General features: G+C 40.6%; 1 protein-coding gene across 6 annotated transcripts in view; it reads left to right on the top strand.

Moving 5' to 3' along the window:
* Positions 1–20243, top strand: part of mib2 (MIB E3 ubiquitin protein ligase 2) — a 36946-nt gene that overhangs the window by 3270 nt on the left and 13433 nt on the right. For 2 of the 6 annotated variants that reach the window (XM_085393273.1, XM_085393272.1), the window contains exons 2-9: positions 9149–9547; positions 10586–10757; positions 16376–16482; positions 17817–18011; positions 18283–18425; positions 18791–18898; positions 18991–19095; positions 19705–19867. In XM_085393273.1, coding sequence (XP_085249399.1) covers positions 9325–9547; positions 10586–10757; positions 16376–16482; positions 17817–18011; positions 18283–18425; positions 18791–18898; positions 18991–19095; positions 19705–19867 — 1216 coding nt within the window. In that variant the 5' untranslated portion in view covers positions 9149–9324. The other 4 variants (XM_085393269.1, XM_085393268.1, XM_085393274.1 and 1 more) reach the window with 4 other exon arrangements.

Raw genomic sequence — 20243 nt, 5'->3', positions numbered from 1 at the left:
TGGAAGAGGAACTGGGTGACTGAATGCTTCCTTTTATATATATATGTCTATTACACAGACAGCAGGAGCTTTGTTTACAAGAGTGGTGTAATAAACTTCATTATATGGCTGGGTCTCAAGTACTTCCTAAGCTTGCACTTGTCTTTTCGCATCTTGGCATTACTATCTGTACATTCATGTGTGTGCTAGCATGGACAGAGTGTCATTGGCTCACTTTTGGATCCATATTGGTGATGTCTCCTACAGCTGTAGCCACATTGGAAGATAATTGTTCAAAGCTAGGAAAGCATTGGGAATCTCTCTCTCTCTCTCTCTCTCTCTCTCTCTCTCTCTCTCTCTCTCTCTCTCTCTCTCTCTCTCTCACACTCACACTCACACACACACACACACACAAATGCCCGTCTCTTCTCAGTGTGAGCTTGGAGGAATCTCTGGGCTGGTGTTGCTATCTGACTAGCAGTGGTTGCACAAACCTGTTTGCGACTCAAAAAAAAAACAAAAAACGAGGATTGTGGCAGATGCCCATTCATCAGAAACCATAACCAGCCCCACCCCTTTCCATTTCCCTGAGCAATCTCCCAACACAAAACACAATATCCAGACCCTCCCCCTGAAGCATATGCCCCTCCCCCCTGCTCTGTGTCCTTTGCTTGTCTGCTTATTGGCAGTAGAGCGAATGTTGTCCCCACGGGCTATGAAAGAGAGGGCTGTGCATCCTTATGCAGAGCTTGATGCGCATGTGTTTTTGCATTTATTTTTTTTTTTGTTTCTGTAAACACAGCGTGTCAGCTTCACATGCGTGCTGCCGATGCTCACGTCCCTCAGTGATGGAGTATAGCATCAGAGGAAGCCTTTACAGAGCAAAGCCCATTGGCCTGTTTTTTATGTGAGACCACGGGAACGTCAAGCTGAATGCAGCGCTCATCAGGCAGCCGCTTTTCCTGGCCTTCCTCCTCCCTCTCACCTCCTCCTCCTCCTCCTCCACGGCGGTAATCCTTGCTGACACAACGCACAAAGGACTAAATGCTGGCTGCATCCTCCAGCAGCAAGGCACTCTCCTCTTCCTTCAGCTCTGATCCTCTACAGCCTGTTTGTCTGTACACTACAGAAGGATGCTGGTTCTGTAAGTCTGCTTGCAAGTGCATATGATATCTCTTGAAAGACATGCTGGCTGTCCTACTCCTCCGCCCCCCAGTATACCCTCCTCCTCCTTCCTCCGGTTCATTCAGGGAGTGCATCAGAACGAGGCGTCAGTGCTGAAGAGGCGTTTTATATTTTCCTTGCTGGAAGCTGGTGGGACCACTGGTAGCTTATTTTTCATTCTCTGATGTTTTTATGTAGCAGGATGTAGGAGCTGCTTCCTCTCCTTCCTGTTTTTGTCGGTCTCTGTGTTCACCCTGCTGCACATCACTATACCAACAGGTAAACCAGCTAAATGGGGTATGCATTATGTAGCAAGTGATGCAGCTTCAGTGATGTCCATTTAAGCAATGCTACCTGCCTTTTGTGTAAAATATTGAAATCCATTCTGTCATTCTGTTCATATTTCAAACCCCAGCAATATATGGTAGACATATTTCCTGATTTCATAGTTTAGCTCCCAGACAGAGAAACTGATCATGTGCAACATACATGCAGCCAGCATGTGTCCACGGCCATGCTACTACAATTGTGCCACATGTCTTTGCAATCTGTAGTAAAGCTAGCAGTCGTGCTGAGGCAGACATCTGGCCGCTTGGCTGCTGCTATCTTTGTTTGATTATAACCAATCTGTCACATAAATGGCTAAACATGTTTGTCCTGGCCTGCAGGCACTGCATCACGCTAATGTACGTGTTGTCAAAGTAATGCAAGTGCTTTTGGATTTTAGTGTGTCGATTCACAAATGCCGGTTGTTTAATCACTGTTCTCCCCATCTCACAGGCATTTGCGTTTATTAGAAGTAGCTGTCACAACACTGCGTGCTTGGTGAAGCGAACTAAACTCGATCAAATAAATGGACACTGGCCTAGATAAGACTTAAAAGTTCATATGTTTCAGGTGAGGTTAGTACAGCCTGGATGTTTTGATATACAAATACCTAAAGTACAGAATCAATGCTGAGTCACATTGATTCTGTACTTTAGGCCTGTCGTCAATTGCGCTGATTATGTGTAGGTTTTTTCTTTACCTCACTCAGCCAGTATGTTTTTCTTTCTTTGTGTAACAGCTGGGTGACAATCACAATACGAAAAATGTTTGTCCTGACCTGCAGATGCAATGATCTTGCAATAATCTCAGTATGAGGTGTTGAGTAAGTAATTTTAATTTTAGTTACAGGGAAGCCAATCACAGTTCTTCAACAGTATTAGTATAGGCAATGACTACAGAGCTGTAGGGAGTGCTGTCAAAAATGTCGAATAAGTAGACTCTTTTAGAGAGGATTTTTGTGATGCGGAGAATACTGCATAGATTTTTAGCTTTTAAGACGAGAATGGAGCGAGCCAGGTATAGCCAGTGGGTAAGACTTAATGTCCCCCTGTTTTTGTAGGTGACATTAATACAAAATCAAATTATCAAATGCAAGTAGTCACATGTGACTCTCTATTGACTTTTAAAATGATGTATTTAAGGTCTATGCCGGCCCTGATTGGACTTGCACTTGTGTGAGTTCAGCTCATTGTATGAAAGATCACCCTTGGCAAACACATGAACTGATCAAAGCTTTCGCGTACCTCTGATGTGACAGTGCTCATTATAGCACAAAGTAATGTGTTTACCTAAAAAAAACAGTCTTCTTGTGGGATTTGCACTGTTTGTTTTTTAAGTTATTTCTTTACCGAATCAGTATGTTTTTCACCCCAGATAAGGCGTCAGGCGCATGTAGTTCTTGAGCAACATCTGTCATCTGTCCCAAAAAAAAAGAGGGAGAGAGAGAGAAACTGCATGTTCCAAAACAAAGATCAAAGTTCACAGCAAACCAAATACTGAGACTGTGCTAGAAAGGTGGGGTAGTGGGGTGACTGGAGCTTTCACATGGTCTTGCTAGTAGATCCTGGATAAAAGTAGTTGAAGCTTGAGGTGTCACAGCAAACTGGAATCCTACAGCTGCTGACATGTTCAAAAGTGGACTAAAGATCATGGGAAGTGAGTATGACTATCATTATCGTGCGGTATAATATGATTAGTACAGTGCTGTCATAGAGTTTTTTGATGTCTTTTATAAAAGTTTCTAGGGTTGAAGTTTTCTTATCTGGAAACGTCTGTGAGAGTCAAGCTGTAGCCATTAAGCTTTCTAAGTATGCTTTTGAACAAAGAGTTTAGTGTGAATTTGTTTTAAGAGGTGCATGGTCATCATATATTGGAATTGTGGAACTGAAGATCTTCACAGATGAGCCACAATATTAAAATCGCCTGCCTAATAATATAATATAGTGGGCTCCTCTTGTGCAGGGCGATAGCTCTGACATATGAGGGGATGGATACAGGACCTTAGGTAATGTCCTGTGTGACTGCCACAAGGAGAATAGTGATGAGTGAAGACCGGTAACTAAAAACATTTAGTTACCTAAAATTAAAATAAAAACTACACCTTTAAAAAAAATGTACAGCTGAAATGATTAAATGTATAAATATAGAGGAAATACTTACTTTTAGTATCTGTTTGTTGAGGCATATGCCCTCTGTAAAACTAAACATTTTCAAACAATAATGGATCCTGTTCATTTTGGGCTGGGGTCTTTTGTGGATTGGGCTTGTTGTTGTGGATGCTCAGTCAGTCTGGATCAACACCTTGTGCTCTTTGTAGTGTTTCGCACTCTGCTGCAGATCTGTTTTTGCTGTGTAGCAAGGATCGTTGTCCTTCTGAGGAAGCCCGCAGTGGTCAGGAAATGCTGTTAGAAGAAAATGAGCAATATTATATCTCATATCTGTAGCGAGGCTGTGAGATTGGTGTATCTGTTAAGTCTATATGACCTGCTCTCATTTGATTATGTCAAGTAAGCTAGGGCAAGCAGAAACCTGAAACGGTGAACTGAGAGTTCTCTTTTAATCTCGACACCTAAGCTGGAGAAATCTTTTTGTACAGGTATTATTTACTCACGGTCCTTATTGATTTTCCCGCAACTCCTCTGGCCTCCAGATGTTTCTGACGTAAACTAGTTCCAGCAGGCTTTTACTCACTTCTGATATTAAAGCTGATATTAAACTCTTGTGTATAGATTACACTTTGGTAAGCATTTTGGTCCGGTGACAGTGATGAAAGGAATATCAGTACAGGCAAACGGGCTCTTGTTATTAGAAATGAAATCGAGGATATAAGCCAATTTGAACATGTGTCTCTGGGCGCGCAGCCAAACTGGGCCTTTGCAGCTTTGCACAGTAGCACGTATCTGATGGTGCTGGCTCTGCCAATAATAATACTCCTGACTCATTTTCCATTTTGAAGCTGCTCAGTGAGTAGAGGGCAGGACTGGGTCTTTCTGATGGTTGGATAAAGAAGTGTAAATATGTAGTATCTGCTTCATCGATGTCTTCAGATAGCTTATCAGGCTGTGGGCCTACATCTCTGAAGATTATGTAACAGTCTTTGTTTAAGTTAAAGTGGGGACATGTGTTTACTATTAATACTGATTCTGAAATGCTTCTCTAATCATGGACTATTTTTCAGTGCGATTTATGACCATCGCTGCCTGCTCCCAGCTGCACTTCATTTAATGATACATTTAGGTGAATGTTAATATTCACAAACAGCAAAAAATCTCAGAGTATCTATCAGTATCATTTCTCCTATTTAATTTTTTTATGCTGTATTGCATTTAACTTTATTTCAGTAAACAATAAGTTAATAAAAATGGTACAAATACAGAAGAACTGACTAGCATTTCCTATTTTTAGCAGAAGAAATATCACCAGTGAGTAATATATACATCTTTCTTCTTTGCAACTTCTGTATTTATTGTATGAGATAAAGAAATCAATTAAGGGTGCTATTAGCATTGAGTTACTTTTACAAACAACATACATGCACAAATAAATTAGACATAGTGTTGCTGTTTGCTTTGTGATCAGCTGCTACACATAATAATTCAATGAGGATTTTTTCTTTGTTTTTGTTTTTTTTTTTTGTTACTTTTTTTTTAAATGTGTGTGTTTGTTTTTGCTGTGTGTAATTTTGGCATGTCTGCCTGTTGTTTGTGTGACGGACCTTACTCTCCCAGATTGGCCCTCAGCAGCGTGTATGACGGAAGCTAGGCCATCTGTTGTTGCAGGCAGAGATCTGTAATCCAGGCCGTCTTAGCCCTCTGTCGCAGATTGGCAGTGACATTTCAGCAACACAGGTAGCCTTGTCATGACTGCCTTCACCCCCGCCTCTCATAGAGAGACGTACAAGGAATGCGCGCTGGAGAGCCGACCTCTGGAATAAAAGAGCTCATGCTGCACCTGCACCTGTTCGCTCTAATTAGATATACGCTTGCAGTTGTCGAAATGTGGTGACACTCCAGAGTTTGACATCTGGAAACTATGATTCAGAATATCTCACATTGTTATTGGTTGTAATGCTTTGTAAAACTCGTAGACTGTGGCTACAATCTTTTGTGTGTTCTCAAACCTAGACCACCATTGAGAAGCTTATTGTTCTGTCCTACATTATGCATAAAGTCATGCCATGAGCTCACTCCTTTTTTTTTTTTGCTGTTATCATAAACGACACTACAGGCGCTGATTAGGTTTGAAAGAACTGTCTGTCTGGTATTTATTTAAATGTATTTGTGGGTGATTTTTAAAAAATATGTCTATAAATGTAAACACAGTATTGGTACTGTGCAACTACTAATTGCTGTTGTCTGTATGTCCCTGAGCAGAATTTTGGCTGGTGGAGCACTAATGAAGTAGTAAAGTCTGACAGTAAATTTCATCATTAAGTCTGTTGGCACAGTCTTGTATTTGCCTTGCAACATTACATATGAGATGTAGTAATACATGAAAACATAGAGTAAATTTTAAAGTTGAAGTTGCATGAAGCTGTTAATAGAAGAGCATGCTGAATTGTTTTTACATCCGTACCGCTTTGCTGTCAAGCATAAGGTGGTAGTCACCGTTTTCTGAAATGTTTCCATGAGGTAAAAGTGTGCTCTTCACTTGAGGGCTGGTGATTCGTTTTCAACAGGATTCACTCTTATTTTCAGGATTCTTAAACAGCAGCTTTGTTGCCTAAGATGTTGGGATTCTGTGATCTTTTTTTTTTTTTGCAGTTGGTGTGTTGAGAAGAAGGCTGGAAGCTACCGTCTGCCAACATAAAAGAAATTTTTTTTTAATTTATTTATTATATTTTATTAATTATGTTTGCCAAGTACAGCTTTTAGCTGTGTGTTCACCGTTTGTGCACACTGTGCATATCTTCATGAAGCTTTTCCACAGGCAAAAACACCACCTTCCACAGCACTAAATTGTGAAACTGGAAATGACCTAGTTGCGTAGGTAAAGCGATCCAGCGAATCCACTATGTTTTAGTCTACTTCTCAGTACTGCACTATTTAATAATGATAAGATATCAGTAGTCACGCTGGGTTCTCTGGAACACTGAGGGGGCTGTGGAGTGGGTGGTATGGGGGGGGGGGGGGGGGGATGTGTGGATAGCGGAACAGTTTTAAATGTAGGTGATAGGTTGGTATTTTTATTATTATTATTATACAGAGCTTCTAACACTGAATGCTAAGACAGCTGACTGCTTTTTCTTTACTCAGCTTCACTGCAGATTTAACTGTGGTATAAATATACTGACCTCCAGGGTTTCAGTTTGACTCTGTTGCTCTGAATAAGTTAGGATTGTGTTGTCGTCCAGCACTTTTCTTACTTGCATCCATGTGCAGAATGCTGGGAAGCTTCATGAAGGCTGTCCACTGCCCCTCACAGCTCCTCTCTGTGCACGCTGAAATATTAGATAACTGGGATGTTGTTTCAGTGCACAAAAGAGGCTAAGCTGTCACGTTGGACAGAAAATGGAGTATAAGCAGCCTGCTTTTCCTCCTTTTATCCCCTACATCCCATATGTTTTATGTTTAAGCAGTCACCACCTAAATGACATTGTAATCTCAATAAGCGTGCAAGTGTAATCTCAGCTTCTTACAAACATCTGTCCGCCCTCTTATATAAAGGTTTTTGTTTATCTTTTAATAAACACTATGGGTGTATTATTAGGCTCAATATTAAAAGACATGTTGGGTGTAAACATGAACAAATAATGGAGGGTATTTGGAAAGTTTAAGGATTTTTTCCCCACAAATATGCACAGACTTGTGGATTTAAAGATCATTTATTTATTTATTTTTTCTCTGTTTGAGCTGTTCATAGAAAAAGCTTAAATCTCATCATCTGCTTAATTTAAAATAATAGTTTCTTTGAACAGGGAAGTTATGGACTACCCACATCATCTTTTAGAGATTGTCGTCAGATATCATGCCTGATATGCCACAGATAAGCTGTTATTGCGTTGTTTATTGTTCTGACTTCCAGTTTAACCAGTCACTACTAGTGACTGCTGTTACTAGTGTCTCTGTTTGTGTCAGTAACTGTAGGGGTATAAAATAATGACTGATTTAGGGTCTACCACCATTATTGGTAAGTCCAGGGCTGTTGTCTCACTGGTATTCCTGGAAATCCAAAGCAATCAAGTTACAATGCCTGCATTGTCTAAGTAAATTTCCTTCCTCTCCATTACAGCAAGACAAGAGGCCTCTTTGGTAGTGCTGTATGTGGAGGCAGGCCGTGTGTGTGTGTGTGTGTGTGTGTGTGTGTGTGCGTGTGTGTGTGTGTGCGTGTGTGTGTGTGTGTGTATAAGCCTGGCTTTACAGTGAATAATGGCAACCAAAAGAATGTGTACTTCCAAAGAACTGAAGATATGACATCTTCAAATTCTTCTTTATTGAATTGCATGTTGTAGGAAAGGACCTGGTAATTATTTGAGACACACTATATTTAAATAGCATTGCTTTAATAAACAAGGAATACTTTAAATTGTGATGGAGATGTAATGATGTGGTGTATAAAAGAGTAGATCTGATGTGCCACATGTGATTAATGGATGTAATTAGATGTGTGCTGATGATCATGGTCTCCAGCAGAAGTTTCTTTCTGTGCTGCTGACTCAAGCTTTCCCTTACTGTAAATGCCACTTCCTTTTACTTGTAGTTGTAGTCTCCAACACCCAGCAGCATCAGTTTAAACCACTGGTGTACTCAGTCAGCTGTGTGAAATGTTTTCTCCTTCAGACAAAATTTAATCTTTTTGGTTTCTTTTGAAAAAACAACCTAAATTAATTTATTCGCCTATGGCAAAAGTTTGTTTCTTTTTAATTAAGGAGATTTAGGCAGATTACTCCCTACTTACTGAGGAATACTGTGAGATTTTTTTTTTTTTTTTTTTTTTTGCATTTGATTTTTTTGCTGTTATAGCTTAGTGTTCACTTGTTCATGAAGAATATGACAACAAGCCCAGGCTAGGGGAGTGTGGGTAAGATTTTTCTTGTGATTAACTCTGTGTTTAAGAAACCCCCGTATAAGGAAGTTCAACTTGATGGCTTAACCCCTGATCGTATCTGGACCAGTAGCGCCAGTCTTTGTGAGACAAAATACTTATCTCATTAGCAATTACATAAACTCAGAGTTTTGTTCATTGTTAAATTGTAACTTTGTTTATGTCACTTAAAAGATGCCTGTTTTGTTTGTTTCAGAGATCTCACCTTATGTGTTTTCAGTTTTTGCCCCATGATTACTAGCTCAGTCTTATGAGTTGACGTTCAGGACAAGAATGAGGCCAATATGTTGTCCTGCTAAGGAATTAAGTGTGTGTGTGTGTGTGTACATGTGCACATATCCGGCCAGGGCTTGATTAGCGCAGGAGGGCATAGCATTGATGTCCAGCTGCTTTCTCCACAAGTGTGCCATCATGCACAGCAAGACCTCCAGTGAATGATCCACCACTAAGAGTAAAACACTGCTAAGAAATTAATAGGACGTATGGCATGCTGCTATTCAAGTCCCCAAGCAAACACTGATAGACATGTAGTAAAACACGCTGGTGCAGGAGTGGAATGTATCAACTTCTTTTGTACTTGGAGCATTTTACTGTGACTGCTCTTTCAATGCTTTTTATCCTTTTTTTCCTTCAGTCACCCCTGATCTGTTCCCGGAAACAACCCTTGTGCCGTCCTTACCAGCAGTACCATCGGCACGAGCCGGCTCTGCACCTCAGAAGCCCCGGAGGCGCAGCAGCAGCGGACGTGACAGCGTTGCCAGGCCTCAGACGTTGCCCTCAGCCTGTCGGCCAGGCCCCAAAAGAGGCAGCATGGAGGTAGGCATGCGTGTTGTGCGCGGCCTGGACTGGAAATGGGGAAACCAAGATGATGGTGAGGGCCATGTGGGTACTGTGGTGGAGATCGGGCGTCAGGGCAGCACTACAACTCCAGACAAGACGGTGGTGGTGCAGTGGGACAGCGGCACGAGAACCAACTACCGTACTGGCTACCAGGGTGCCTATGACCTGCTGCTTTATGATAACGCTCAGATTGGTAAGCGATTACATTAGAGTCATATGAAACTGCTGTGAAACTTTTGAGTCATGGCACCAGTGTGATTGTAGTTTTGTTATTATACCAAACGATACTATGCTATTGTATTGTTTTCAGTCCTTTCAGTAATTCATAGTTAAAATGGTTATTTCTGCTTTTTCCAGCTTAGGAAAATGCTAGAAGCTTTGATGTTCAAGAGCGCCTTCAAAATAAAATGTTGCCTTTGGTTAGATTACTTTCCAAGCTTTTAATAGGTTCAAATTTGTGTAGGTAGTTATTGTTTGCTACGAATTATAGTGTTATTATAATCCTAATACTTCTTTTAAATTAAAAAAAAACATTTGATCAGGATTTGTTTTATAATTATGTAAATGCTTGAACTCGATCTTATCCTGATAATTCAGCATTTTTAAAGCCGAGCACTAGCTTGAAAGGCTCTGATAAAAAGTGAAAAATGTATCCATGTAGTTGATCCATGTAGTATTTTTTATTTATTTATTTATTTTTTTTACACACATTCTCTTTACACACTTTGTATTTTTGTGAACGTAGCCTTTACTTGGCCCATTTAAAGAAAGCGGGGTACAGTAAGTCATCTCTTATCTTCAGCCATCAGCCATCCAGCTCAGTTTTGAACTTGAATGACACACACATTAATGCAGGACTCATTAGCATTTTTGCTCCATTTCAAGCAACATTTTTCTGCCTCACAAAACTTGCCCTTCAATTAATGGAGCGAAAGAAGAGGAGGAGAAGAGATGAGGAGCCAAGGGGGTGGGGGGCCTGAGGCACATGCTGTTTGTGCCTCAGTTTTTGCACATCTCATGATGTTACCCTCTGCAATAAGTAACATCATCAAGGATGTGACGTATGCCTTAAACGTTTCACTGACTTAGACACGGGGGAATGAATGGTAGTGTCCTCTTTGCTGTGAAGGTTATGACATGTTCTGTCAAAACATATGTTTCTTTGTAACAAAAATACAAAAAGAAACATCAAGCCTGTTGTGCCCACTCAACATCTCACTTTCCACTCCAGGGGTGCGTCATTCCAATATCATCTGTGACAGCTGCAAGAAGCATGGAATCATGGGAATGCGATGGAAGTGCAAGGTGTGCTTCGATTACGACCTGTGCACCCAGTGTTACATGAACAACAAGCATGACCTGAGCCACGCTTTCGAGCGTTACGAGACAGCACACTCCCAGCCGTGAGTACAACTCTGCTCGCTCTCCAGCACAGCTGATCCTTATTTAATTCTAATGATGGTGTCTTTGCTACTTTGCTGTTTTCAAATTGTGTTGGCCTCATAATGGCTTCCTCAAATCTTAATCTTAATCTGGAATTCATACATTCCTGTAGGTCTGGTTGGAGTCTTCTGAACAACATCATGCGGCCACTATTGCTTGTGATTGTGATGTTGTACCTCAGCGTTATTGTTATTGTTATTGTTTGGGCTTTGGCTGCGGCTGTAGTTAGTCTACAGTGCTATGTGTTAAGATGTTAGTATTTGAGGGTGACACAACCATTAAAAAATGGATGTGTCACAGCCACAATTCTAATGACCTCAGCAGAGCATGGCTGGTCCCGCACGAACTCTAACGAATGTCATCACAAGACACCTGTGGTATAAAAGTGGGCATCGTGCAAACTGCACGCCTCCTTGCTGGGGATAAATGTTTAGTGAGCTGATTCCAAGTGTCCTACGTATCCAGATTTACTGGAGTGAGTTCTCCCTTCAGAATTCACTCTTCTGCATCAGTTCACAGTAGAGCTCCAAACTGCTCCAGGCACTGTCTGAATGTCAGCTGGATGGCCTGTTCTCATTTTAACGAGGTGATATGTATGACCCAGATTTCTTCTATAGTTTAGTCCCGTCCAGGTCCAACACAGTTCCATTTAATTCCTCTGAGTCTGTTGCCCGAAAAATGCTCAGAATAGGTGCATGAATCATGGCTTCTTACAAATGGCTTCCTCTCAAAAGTTGTTTTTTTTTTTGTTTGTTTGTTTTTTGGCCCAAGAATTTGGTAATCTTGATTTCTATTAAAACCCTTTAAAAAAAAAAATTAAAAAAAATTAAGTCTCACAATCAGCACATTATTTTAAAATGGGATGAACAGATGCATTCTTACACCTTTGCTTATGAATGTGCAGCTTGATTTTTCCTGCATTGATCTGTGAAATCCTGTTTTAATTAATTAAATATGAGACGTATTGTTAATAAAGTGGAATTTTAGATTTTGGTCAGGTCTGTACTCGTCTGCTATGGATAGGTGGTATGGTACCGGAGCAGCACATCAATTGCACATCTGAGTGAAATCTGGCCTTTGCAGTAATCATTTAGCATTCTGACACCAGCTGGAACTCATTTCTTTTCCTTCCTCAGTTTCTCCCCAAAACTATTGATTTTCATTAAGGTCAAAATTTTGTTTGGCTCAGCTGTGAACAGCATTGAGATAACAGAATAAAAACCTTTCTGTGAACCTCCATGTGGGTTAAAACATCAGCGCCTTCCTTTTGTCAGTACTGGGCAAGTAAATACTAATACTCACTGACAGTTCATTTTTTTATTTCATTGAGTTGGGGATTTCTTTAGACACATTAACAAAGATAATGATTTTAGGAAATATATAGTAGTGATATATTTCAAGTAGCAACCTGCCTTTGTTATTGAAATCTACCAAACAGGCATTGCTGCAATCTCATACAGGGTGCATAACATCAAAGTGAGACAAGGCTAAACTTAGAAAGCCGAAAATAAGGCTGTACTTTATTGAGACGAGAAACACCTTTAAATTGTTTGAGCTAGTAAATGTAAGTAGCATTTGCGATTCGTCAACCTAAATGTTACAGTTTTGCATTGTTGTTAGTTACTATTTATACTGTAGAAACCTTTTATGTGTGGGTTCTTTGAGATCATGGCACATTACGTAGATGCTAATTTAAAGCGGTGTAGAAGAATAGAAATACAGAATCTTAAAATACAGAGATTTCAAAGACTAAAATAGGATGTTGTGGGATTAATATCTCCATTTGAAAGATGTTTGAAATGGCCTTTCATAAATACTAGGCTCTATAATATGAATGAGATTTAGAAATTGTAGCTCTTTTCTGCAACCTTTTTGAATGGAGTGATAACACAATGAGCCTCTCTCAATTCTGGCTCTCAGGGAGATGACTTTTAAAGAATCAAAAATACAAATGGTATATTGATGCCTATCAGAGTCAGCCAACCTTATCCTGTCACGATGTGGATGAAATCTCCAACCGGTCGAAGCTCTTTGTCTTTTGAGTGGTTCGGTGTTTATCATTGACGGCTCTCACAGCGAGTGAGTGCACAATGTTCCACGTATTGTTCTCGATGGCGGTGAACTTCAGTGTGACTCAACATATTTTCAGTTGTTTGACTACAAGATATATTTATGTTGCCCCAATAAATATTCCAGTCATTCCTTTAACTTCTGAAAACTATGTACTGGCTTATAATTATGCCCTGCCCCCTTAAAGTGAAATTTTAGCTTTTAGAAAAAAATTTTGAGATGTTATTGTTTGTTATTCAGTTGTGTTTTTCACAGTGGTGATAAATTGGGTTGGATTTGAAGTTAGAAATAACTTTTGTTTATGTATGTCAGAAGCATTTTTATAGAGGAGTCTTTTTGGTCAGTGCAAGCTTACTCATAATGTCAGCACACAGCCAGTGTAGTGAATGCAAATTATACAAGACAACCAAGATCATTTAATCATTTGATATAAGTAACAGTTTTTCTCTCATATCATTATAATGCTATCTATTTATATCTTGGAGTCTTATCAAAGGGAGATTTGTATAATCGGAGGAAAAATTAAATTGCAATTGTTGTCTCTCACTGATACAGATTTGGAAGATCATCACATGAAAGTCACTTCTTTTCTCATCCAATGAATGAAGTAGAAGAGCAGCCGACAATATGTGATGCCAGACACACAGCACTTCTTTATTTCCGGACCACACTGACCCATATTTCACTGACAGCATTTCAAAAGATGAATTTATAATCTGGCAGTCATGGGACACACTGATATTTGCCTGGAAGGACAAATTTAACTTGCCTTCATAATGTTTGTGACTTCATGCAGTGCCAGCTGTGATTTATGTTAGGAAGCTCAAGTTGGGGCTCGGGCTAGTTAAGAGGGACTCCTTTCATGTGGGTCAAACATGTGCAAGGCTTTAAATGCAACTTAAGCAAGCTTGATCTATTTGTAGTTTACTGTCATACCGTTGGCAGAAACCTTATCGGCGGCCTGAGGGGACAATCGGTGGTCAGCGTAATAAACGGCTGCAGAATGCTGACAATATAATAGCGGCGTCACAAACGTGGTGTGAGAGCTGAGCCGGATGTACTGTACATGAGTGTTCCATTGTAATTACACAGATTTAGCTGGATTAGCATGGTTACCATTCTCAGCTGTGAGGATTAGCATGTTAACATTTTCAACTTCCTTGAAGACATGTTTTAACAGGTCTCAGATGTGGAGCGAGTCAGGGCGAAGTTTTATGCTCACAAGCCATGAAGCCTGGTCGTTATTAGCCTCTGGCTGTTGTTTTGGAATAATTTTGCAATGTACCGAATGCGCTGAAAAGCCTGCCGAGTCCTGCATTTAGTTAAGATTCATATGTTACATGGTACAAAGAGGCATGTGTTTACATGCTCACAGCAGCATATGTGCGTGCCATATGTTTACGAGGAGATGGTCAGTATGCAGCTGGTTAATCGGCTCTCCCAACGCAAGCACCACACATGCGAACCTATTGGGTCAAATCAGTGCCTAATCCTTCACCGCCCCACCTGACTTCTCAGTTTTCTGCTGTGTGTTCATGTTTAAGCTACAACCAAACTATCCTCATTATTGTCCTGCAGGGATTTCTGCTGCTTTCCCTCTTCCAGACAGAACTGAATAGAGTTGTAGCCCTGGTGGAAAAATAGCTGTCTCTCCTTCTCATTTTTTTGTTAGGGATCTAAGCACTATGTGTAATGATTTTTTTTTTCTTTCCAGTCTTATCAAAATAGCATTTAAAACGCTCCTCAAATGTGTTAAGATTAGTACGTTACTAGGTGAAGTATGGATTAAAACAAGTATCGTACTAGATAATGACAAAACATGTTATTTCTAAAGATATCACCAATAAGTCTGGAACCTAATGCTGTTTTTACAGTTGTAAAGGGGCAACTCACACATTAAAGGCTCTAAATGCAAACAAGACAGACATTTTAAACTTGCTTTGAGATACAAGCTCTGAATGCATTTGCATGACACACTCCTGGTATTTTCACATACACGTAGTTTAGCTTTGTCTTTCTGACAGATGTGACTTCTCTTTGCTTGGTAGATCCTTGTGTGTATTACACTGCTTTAATACCAAAGGCTATTGCTTGGATGACTGTTGATCCAGCTTTTGTGTCAGTAGGTTTAGGTCTCTTGCCCTGATCCTCATCTTGTCTGTGAGCAGCGCTGACATTTGGTCAAGCTGGATTAGAAATCTTGATCCCTTGAAAGAGAAGCTGTACTGAAAAAACAAACATGTGAAACACTGAGGTCGTGTGTTTCACTGTCCATGAAAACGGGGACATCTGTCAGTTTATATCTTCTCTGCTCTCAAAAAACCATGGGTCATGTTTTCATAATAGGTTTGTTTGTCTTAATGAGCTGACTTATTGTTGTCATAAGTAGAGGTGCTCATGATACTTAAGTTTGTCCAGTCTTTCTAAACTAAATCTGAATGGTGCCATCAAGAAATGGGCATTTGTTATTAGCAGCTTCATGGTTTGAAGCTGTATATGCATGTGCATAACTATCTAGATGCACATAGTACTGGATGCTAGCACGTGCACTGTCTATGATTTGCCCTGTGGTGCCCTGCTTTCTGATAGCTCTGCTGTCTAGGATTAGGCTGAAAGCTCTGTGCTCAGATACACATCATTCTCGGCACAGACCTGTCTAAGCTCAGACCACACTCACTGTTGGTTAGCTTTAAGAGGAAAATGCACTGCTATTTTCTGCTGTGGCACATATGGGATCCTGAAAATCTGGCTAGCGATGGGGGTGAAGTTAGTCAAGCCTAACTTTGAGCGAAACCCCAGCACGAGAGTCTCTATGAGACTCCCTGAGGATGACGGCTCTCACAAGGCTCTTTTTTCTTTTCAACACACTGGATTTAATATGATTTGGAGTTTATCCCATTAGCTGTTTGCTTGGAAAGGAAGCTGGGCTTTGATCTCGTCGAGAAGTATGGGAATAGGCAGCTCTTTTGCACCAAGATCTGATCAAATTTTTACCATAAAGTATGTTTGATTTTGTAGATACGGCTAGCTCACCTATGTCAGATTGTGTTCAAGGTTAATGGTGTTGAGAATATTGTGGCTTTAATAGTGTGTGTGTGTGTGTGTGTGTGTGTGTGTGTTGTGTGTGTGTTATTATTAAGCATAGCTATTCACAGTCCTTGAATTCCTTTTACAAAATGGCCTTTGCTAAGTAAGATATCATTTCTCAGAACAGACAGCCTTGAGTAGCATTTGTTTGATATGTCAGGCAGTTCTTTACTGCACTGTCATATCTTGTGTAACTTCAAATGTTTTCTTGTCACGAGTAAATGTACTGGCTGCAAGTGTTACATTTTTTTCTTACTTGCCTTGCCACTAATTCCAAACTCTTACAAATATGTAAGAGAGTTAATTTTTAATTTTTAGAACTTCTAATGTGCATATTTGGAGAAGGTTTTGGGGTTGCTTAGCACCCTTCAGCATTTTCTATGATTGTTTGTTCAGCTGCGTCTTCATGCTCTTGTCACAGGGTGAGCCTGGCACCGAGGCAGAACCTCCCACGAATCATCCTCAAAGGAATCTTCCAGGGGGTTAAAGTGGTTCGTGGACCAGACTGGGACTGGGGCAACCAAGATGGTGAGTGATGTGTGGGCTAATGATACCAATAACCTGGCAACTCAGCAAACTCTGTGCATGCTTGAGTGTGGAAATGTTCCTCTTCAAAGTGTTTTACCATCAACAGCCCATAATAACATTGTAACCTCACAACTCATTAACCTGTAAGATGTTGTGTTAGCATGTGTCTGTGTGTACTTATTTTGCGGGTGACTCATATAAGTCTGTCTCACAGATGTGCCTGACTGTTTGCGTCTCTGAGAGTCCCAGTTGAGTCCTCGTTGTTTGAATGTTTGCCTTTTCTTTTCCATCATTGTGTAGTGGCATAAACTGAGAAAGACCCTGCACCTGAAGTCTGTGGTCATAGTTTAGATAAAAAAGATTAGTTTAGATAAAGTAGAGAGTTAAGAATATATGAGACATTGAATTGTGTTTTATTGCCTCCACGAATGGCTGAAGTTTAACTCTGTCATATACTGTATACTGACTTCGCTGTTGCATGTTCTTTTTTTTTTTCAGATCCAAACAGCCTACGCTGGCTGATGTTTAGTTAAAATCTTAATTCAAAGTAATCTTCCACATCGATGGGCTAAATTCAAGTCTGTAAACGTTCCCTTTAAAGAAATAGAGAATGGCAACGTGTCCTTAGACTTCTTCTTTTTTTTTTTGGTCCAGGGTTGTGAGAATAGCAACGCTCCCTTTTCTTTCTAAGGAGAATGAGTCAAAATGTCCTTTTGGTGCCTTTGAAATCAGTGCCCTGGGGTTCGGTTAAGTCACTCATCAGGCCTAAATGGTGTATGCTCTAAGTGCATAAAAGACACACTGAGCATGCTCAGTGTCTTCCCAGCCTACCGTGTTGTCTTACAGGTCACTGGTTTAGTTGGTGTGTTTAGGCGCTGAAGCAGCTTGATGACTTAAATGGCATAGCAAGGATTTATTTACATCATACAGCTGGATGTATGGATCTGAAATTATCCTGTGACACAACACGTGCATTAATAATGTGGTTTGTGTTTATTGTTTGATTATTTGGTCCTTTGGTTTCACTCAAATCAAAAAGAGGAAATTGTCAGGTGTTTGACGGTGATTGTAGAAAATCATAATGAATGTCTGTGATACTTGGCAGCCCCTACAATGAAATGTTTGTCTCTCACTTTGTTTGCACTCATGTTTATTTATTTATTTTTTGATCATTGCATCACACCACGGTCGTCTAACTAACCACCTTTCCTTCTTTTATTGAGCTTGTTTTCTTTTCACTGCATTTGTTTCCCATTTTTCCCATAAACTGATGCACTGGTGTTTCTTGCATTATATCTGTGTTTGTTTCTGCACTTTTGTGTGTGTGTGTGTAGGTGGGGAGGGTAAGGTTGGGAAGGTAGTGGACATTCGTGGCTGGGACAACGAGTCTGGTCGCAGCGTGGCCAGTGTCACCTGGTCTAATGGCACCACTAATGTTTACCGAATGGGCCACAAGGGCAAGGTAGACCTGAAATATGTGACAGATGGCCAGGGAGGCTTCTATTACAAAGATCACCTACCAAAACTTGGTAAGACAGACTTTCTTTATTCAAGTATGCATTCCTTAGAAAGTTTAAAGTTATTTAGTGGCTCAGAAACTTGATTTAACTTGATGTAAACAACTTATGTCTTGTATGTCGTATATCAGTGCTTATCAGTACTTCTGTGTGGCATTGTAATACTGTAACACTGAGAAACTGATTACATACTGGCTTTAAACCCAAGCTATTTTTATCATTAGCTTAGGAAAAAAAATTCGAGTCAGTTTCTGTTTGTTGACGCTGACACCTGTTCATCCAGGAGAGCACGCAGAGCTGCAGCGTCAGGAGAGTGCAGACGGCCATTCTTTCCAGCAGGGTGACAAGGTCAAATGTCTGTTGGAGGTAGACATCCTACGGCAGATGCAGGAGGGCCACGGAGGGTGGAACCCCAAAATGGCAGAGGTACAAATGCCTTCCGCTAGAAAAAGTAAAAACATAATACCGGTTGACTATAGGCAGCTTTAAATAACTCCCTATTGAGTTCTAATACAATACAGACGTACATAGTGCTCTTCCTTGGGTTTTTCCAGCAGGTTTCCATTGTAACCATATGAACTGCTTCATGTTTTACACAAACATGTCCTCAAATGCACGTGGCTCTAGAACACAGCATACAGAAGATTTATATAAGTGGCTCAGATGGAGGTTGCAACAGAGGAGAAAGAAATGGAGCATCCAACTCTCATATCACAGCTGCTAAAAGGGACATTAAGGTCACAGCCATGTAGAGGAAGACCCAGGGTTAAATAGCATATTTGTGTTTGCAGTACATTTGCCGGATTGGGACGGTTCACAGAATCACTGACCGAGGAGATGTCAGAGTCCAGTACAGCAACAATATCCGCTGGACTTTCCATCCTGGGGCACTCACCAAGGTACTGCGTTACTTATTTTGTTATTTTAATATCACAGTTTATTACAGCTAAATTACTTTGTTTAGACTTCGGCTGCTTTTTTTCCCCCTTAGGTGAACACGTTTGGAGTTGGGGAATTAGTGAGAGTATTGGAGGACATGGAGAGCGTGAAGAGACTGCAGGCTGGCCATGGAGAATGGACAGACAGCATGACTCCTGTATGCTCATTTTACCTGATAATATTCGTAGCCTCCTAATGCTAACTTACTGTGGTTTTTCAGAATTGGATTGAAAATCCTCACCTTGTGTGCAGAAGTGAAGACTTGAGTCACATAAATTGGTGAAGTAATGATCGCTTTGAAGAATGACTTTGACTTGAACCCAGTGTTTCATAACTTAGTCCAGCAACCCAGCTAATCTGTTGATTTACCCTCCGGGGGCAACAGCCAGTTTTCCATGGCTTCCGCTGTAGCCAGCGAATATCCTAGTCAGGATTTATGTGTCAGTTTGCTGTGTATTGTTTACTAATACAGATACGTTGGAACATGGCATCATTTTAGATGTTAGTTAATGCTTTTCCGATGCATTTTGGCAAATGCCAGTGCCCTTTTACTCCATTCTCTATATTCCGGGTTTCAGGTTTCTCCCTGTTTATGTGCACAATGCTTACTGTGCTACTTGCAAAAGTAAAGGATCCAGTTGTTTAACGTCATCACATTACGACTGACCTACTTCATGAAAATTAGGTTGTACATGGGTGTTTAGTAAGGATCATTTATTTGTCATTGTCAATTCTTTCTCACCTATTCATTGTGTTATTCTCATAGGTGCTGGGCCAGGTCGGCAAGGTGTTGAAAGTATATGCAGATGGTGACCTACGGGTAGCATTTGGAGGCCAGACATGGACATTTAACCCAGCGTGCCTCTCAGCCCAACCCGTGGAGGTGGATGCCAACCTCATGACGGCCGAGAACCCCAACGAATCTGGAAGTAAGGCCTCTGCCGGGAAGAGGGGGCTCATCTCTAACACACCAGCTCCAGCTTTATCTCCTGCAGGCTTTCAGTTATCCCCCTACTCTCCCTCATTTCAGCTTTGCTACGCATCCTTTCTCATCCATGCGGCATCAGTGGCATCAAGTTTGTTTGTTTTTTTTCAGCAGTGTGTAAAGTATGCTTCTTTCTGAAATTTTCTCTGTAGCATCTCCTGATCCTGCACTTTGACAGCAGGTGGACACGTTTGTCATCATGTCACAAGTTCTCAGCAGTCTCTTAATCATGACAAAATCTTCTCTGTTTATGTGTTCAGTTCAGATTATGGGAGGCTAACAACAGACTGATGTGTGTTTGCAAATGTGTGTGGTCAGAT

The sequence above is a fragment of the Rhamphochromis longiceps genome, linkage group LG20 (assembly GCF_057381845.1).
Source record: "Rhamphochromis longiceps isolate RC_006_pf linkage group LG20, R_longiceps_female_GT1.1, whole genome shotgun sequence".
NCBI classification, from domain to species: Eukaryota; Metazoa; Chordata; class Actinopteri; order Cichliformes; family Cichlidae; genus Rhamphochromis; species Rhamphochromis longiceps.
Note: the sequence above shows the minus strand (reverse complement) of the source record. Positions and strands in the feature narration are given on the sequence as shown.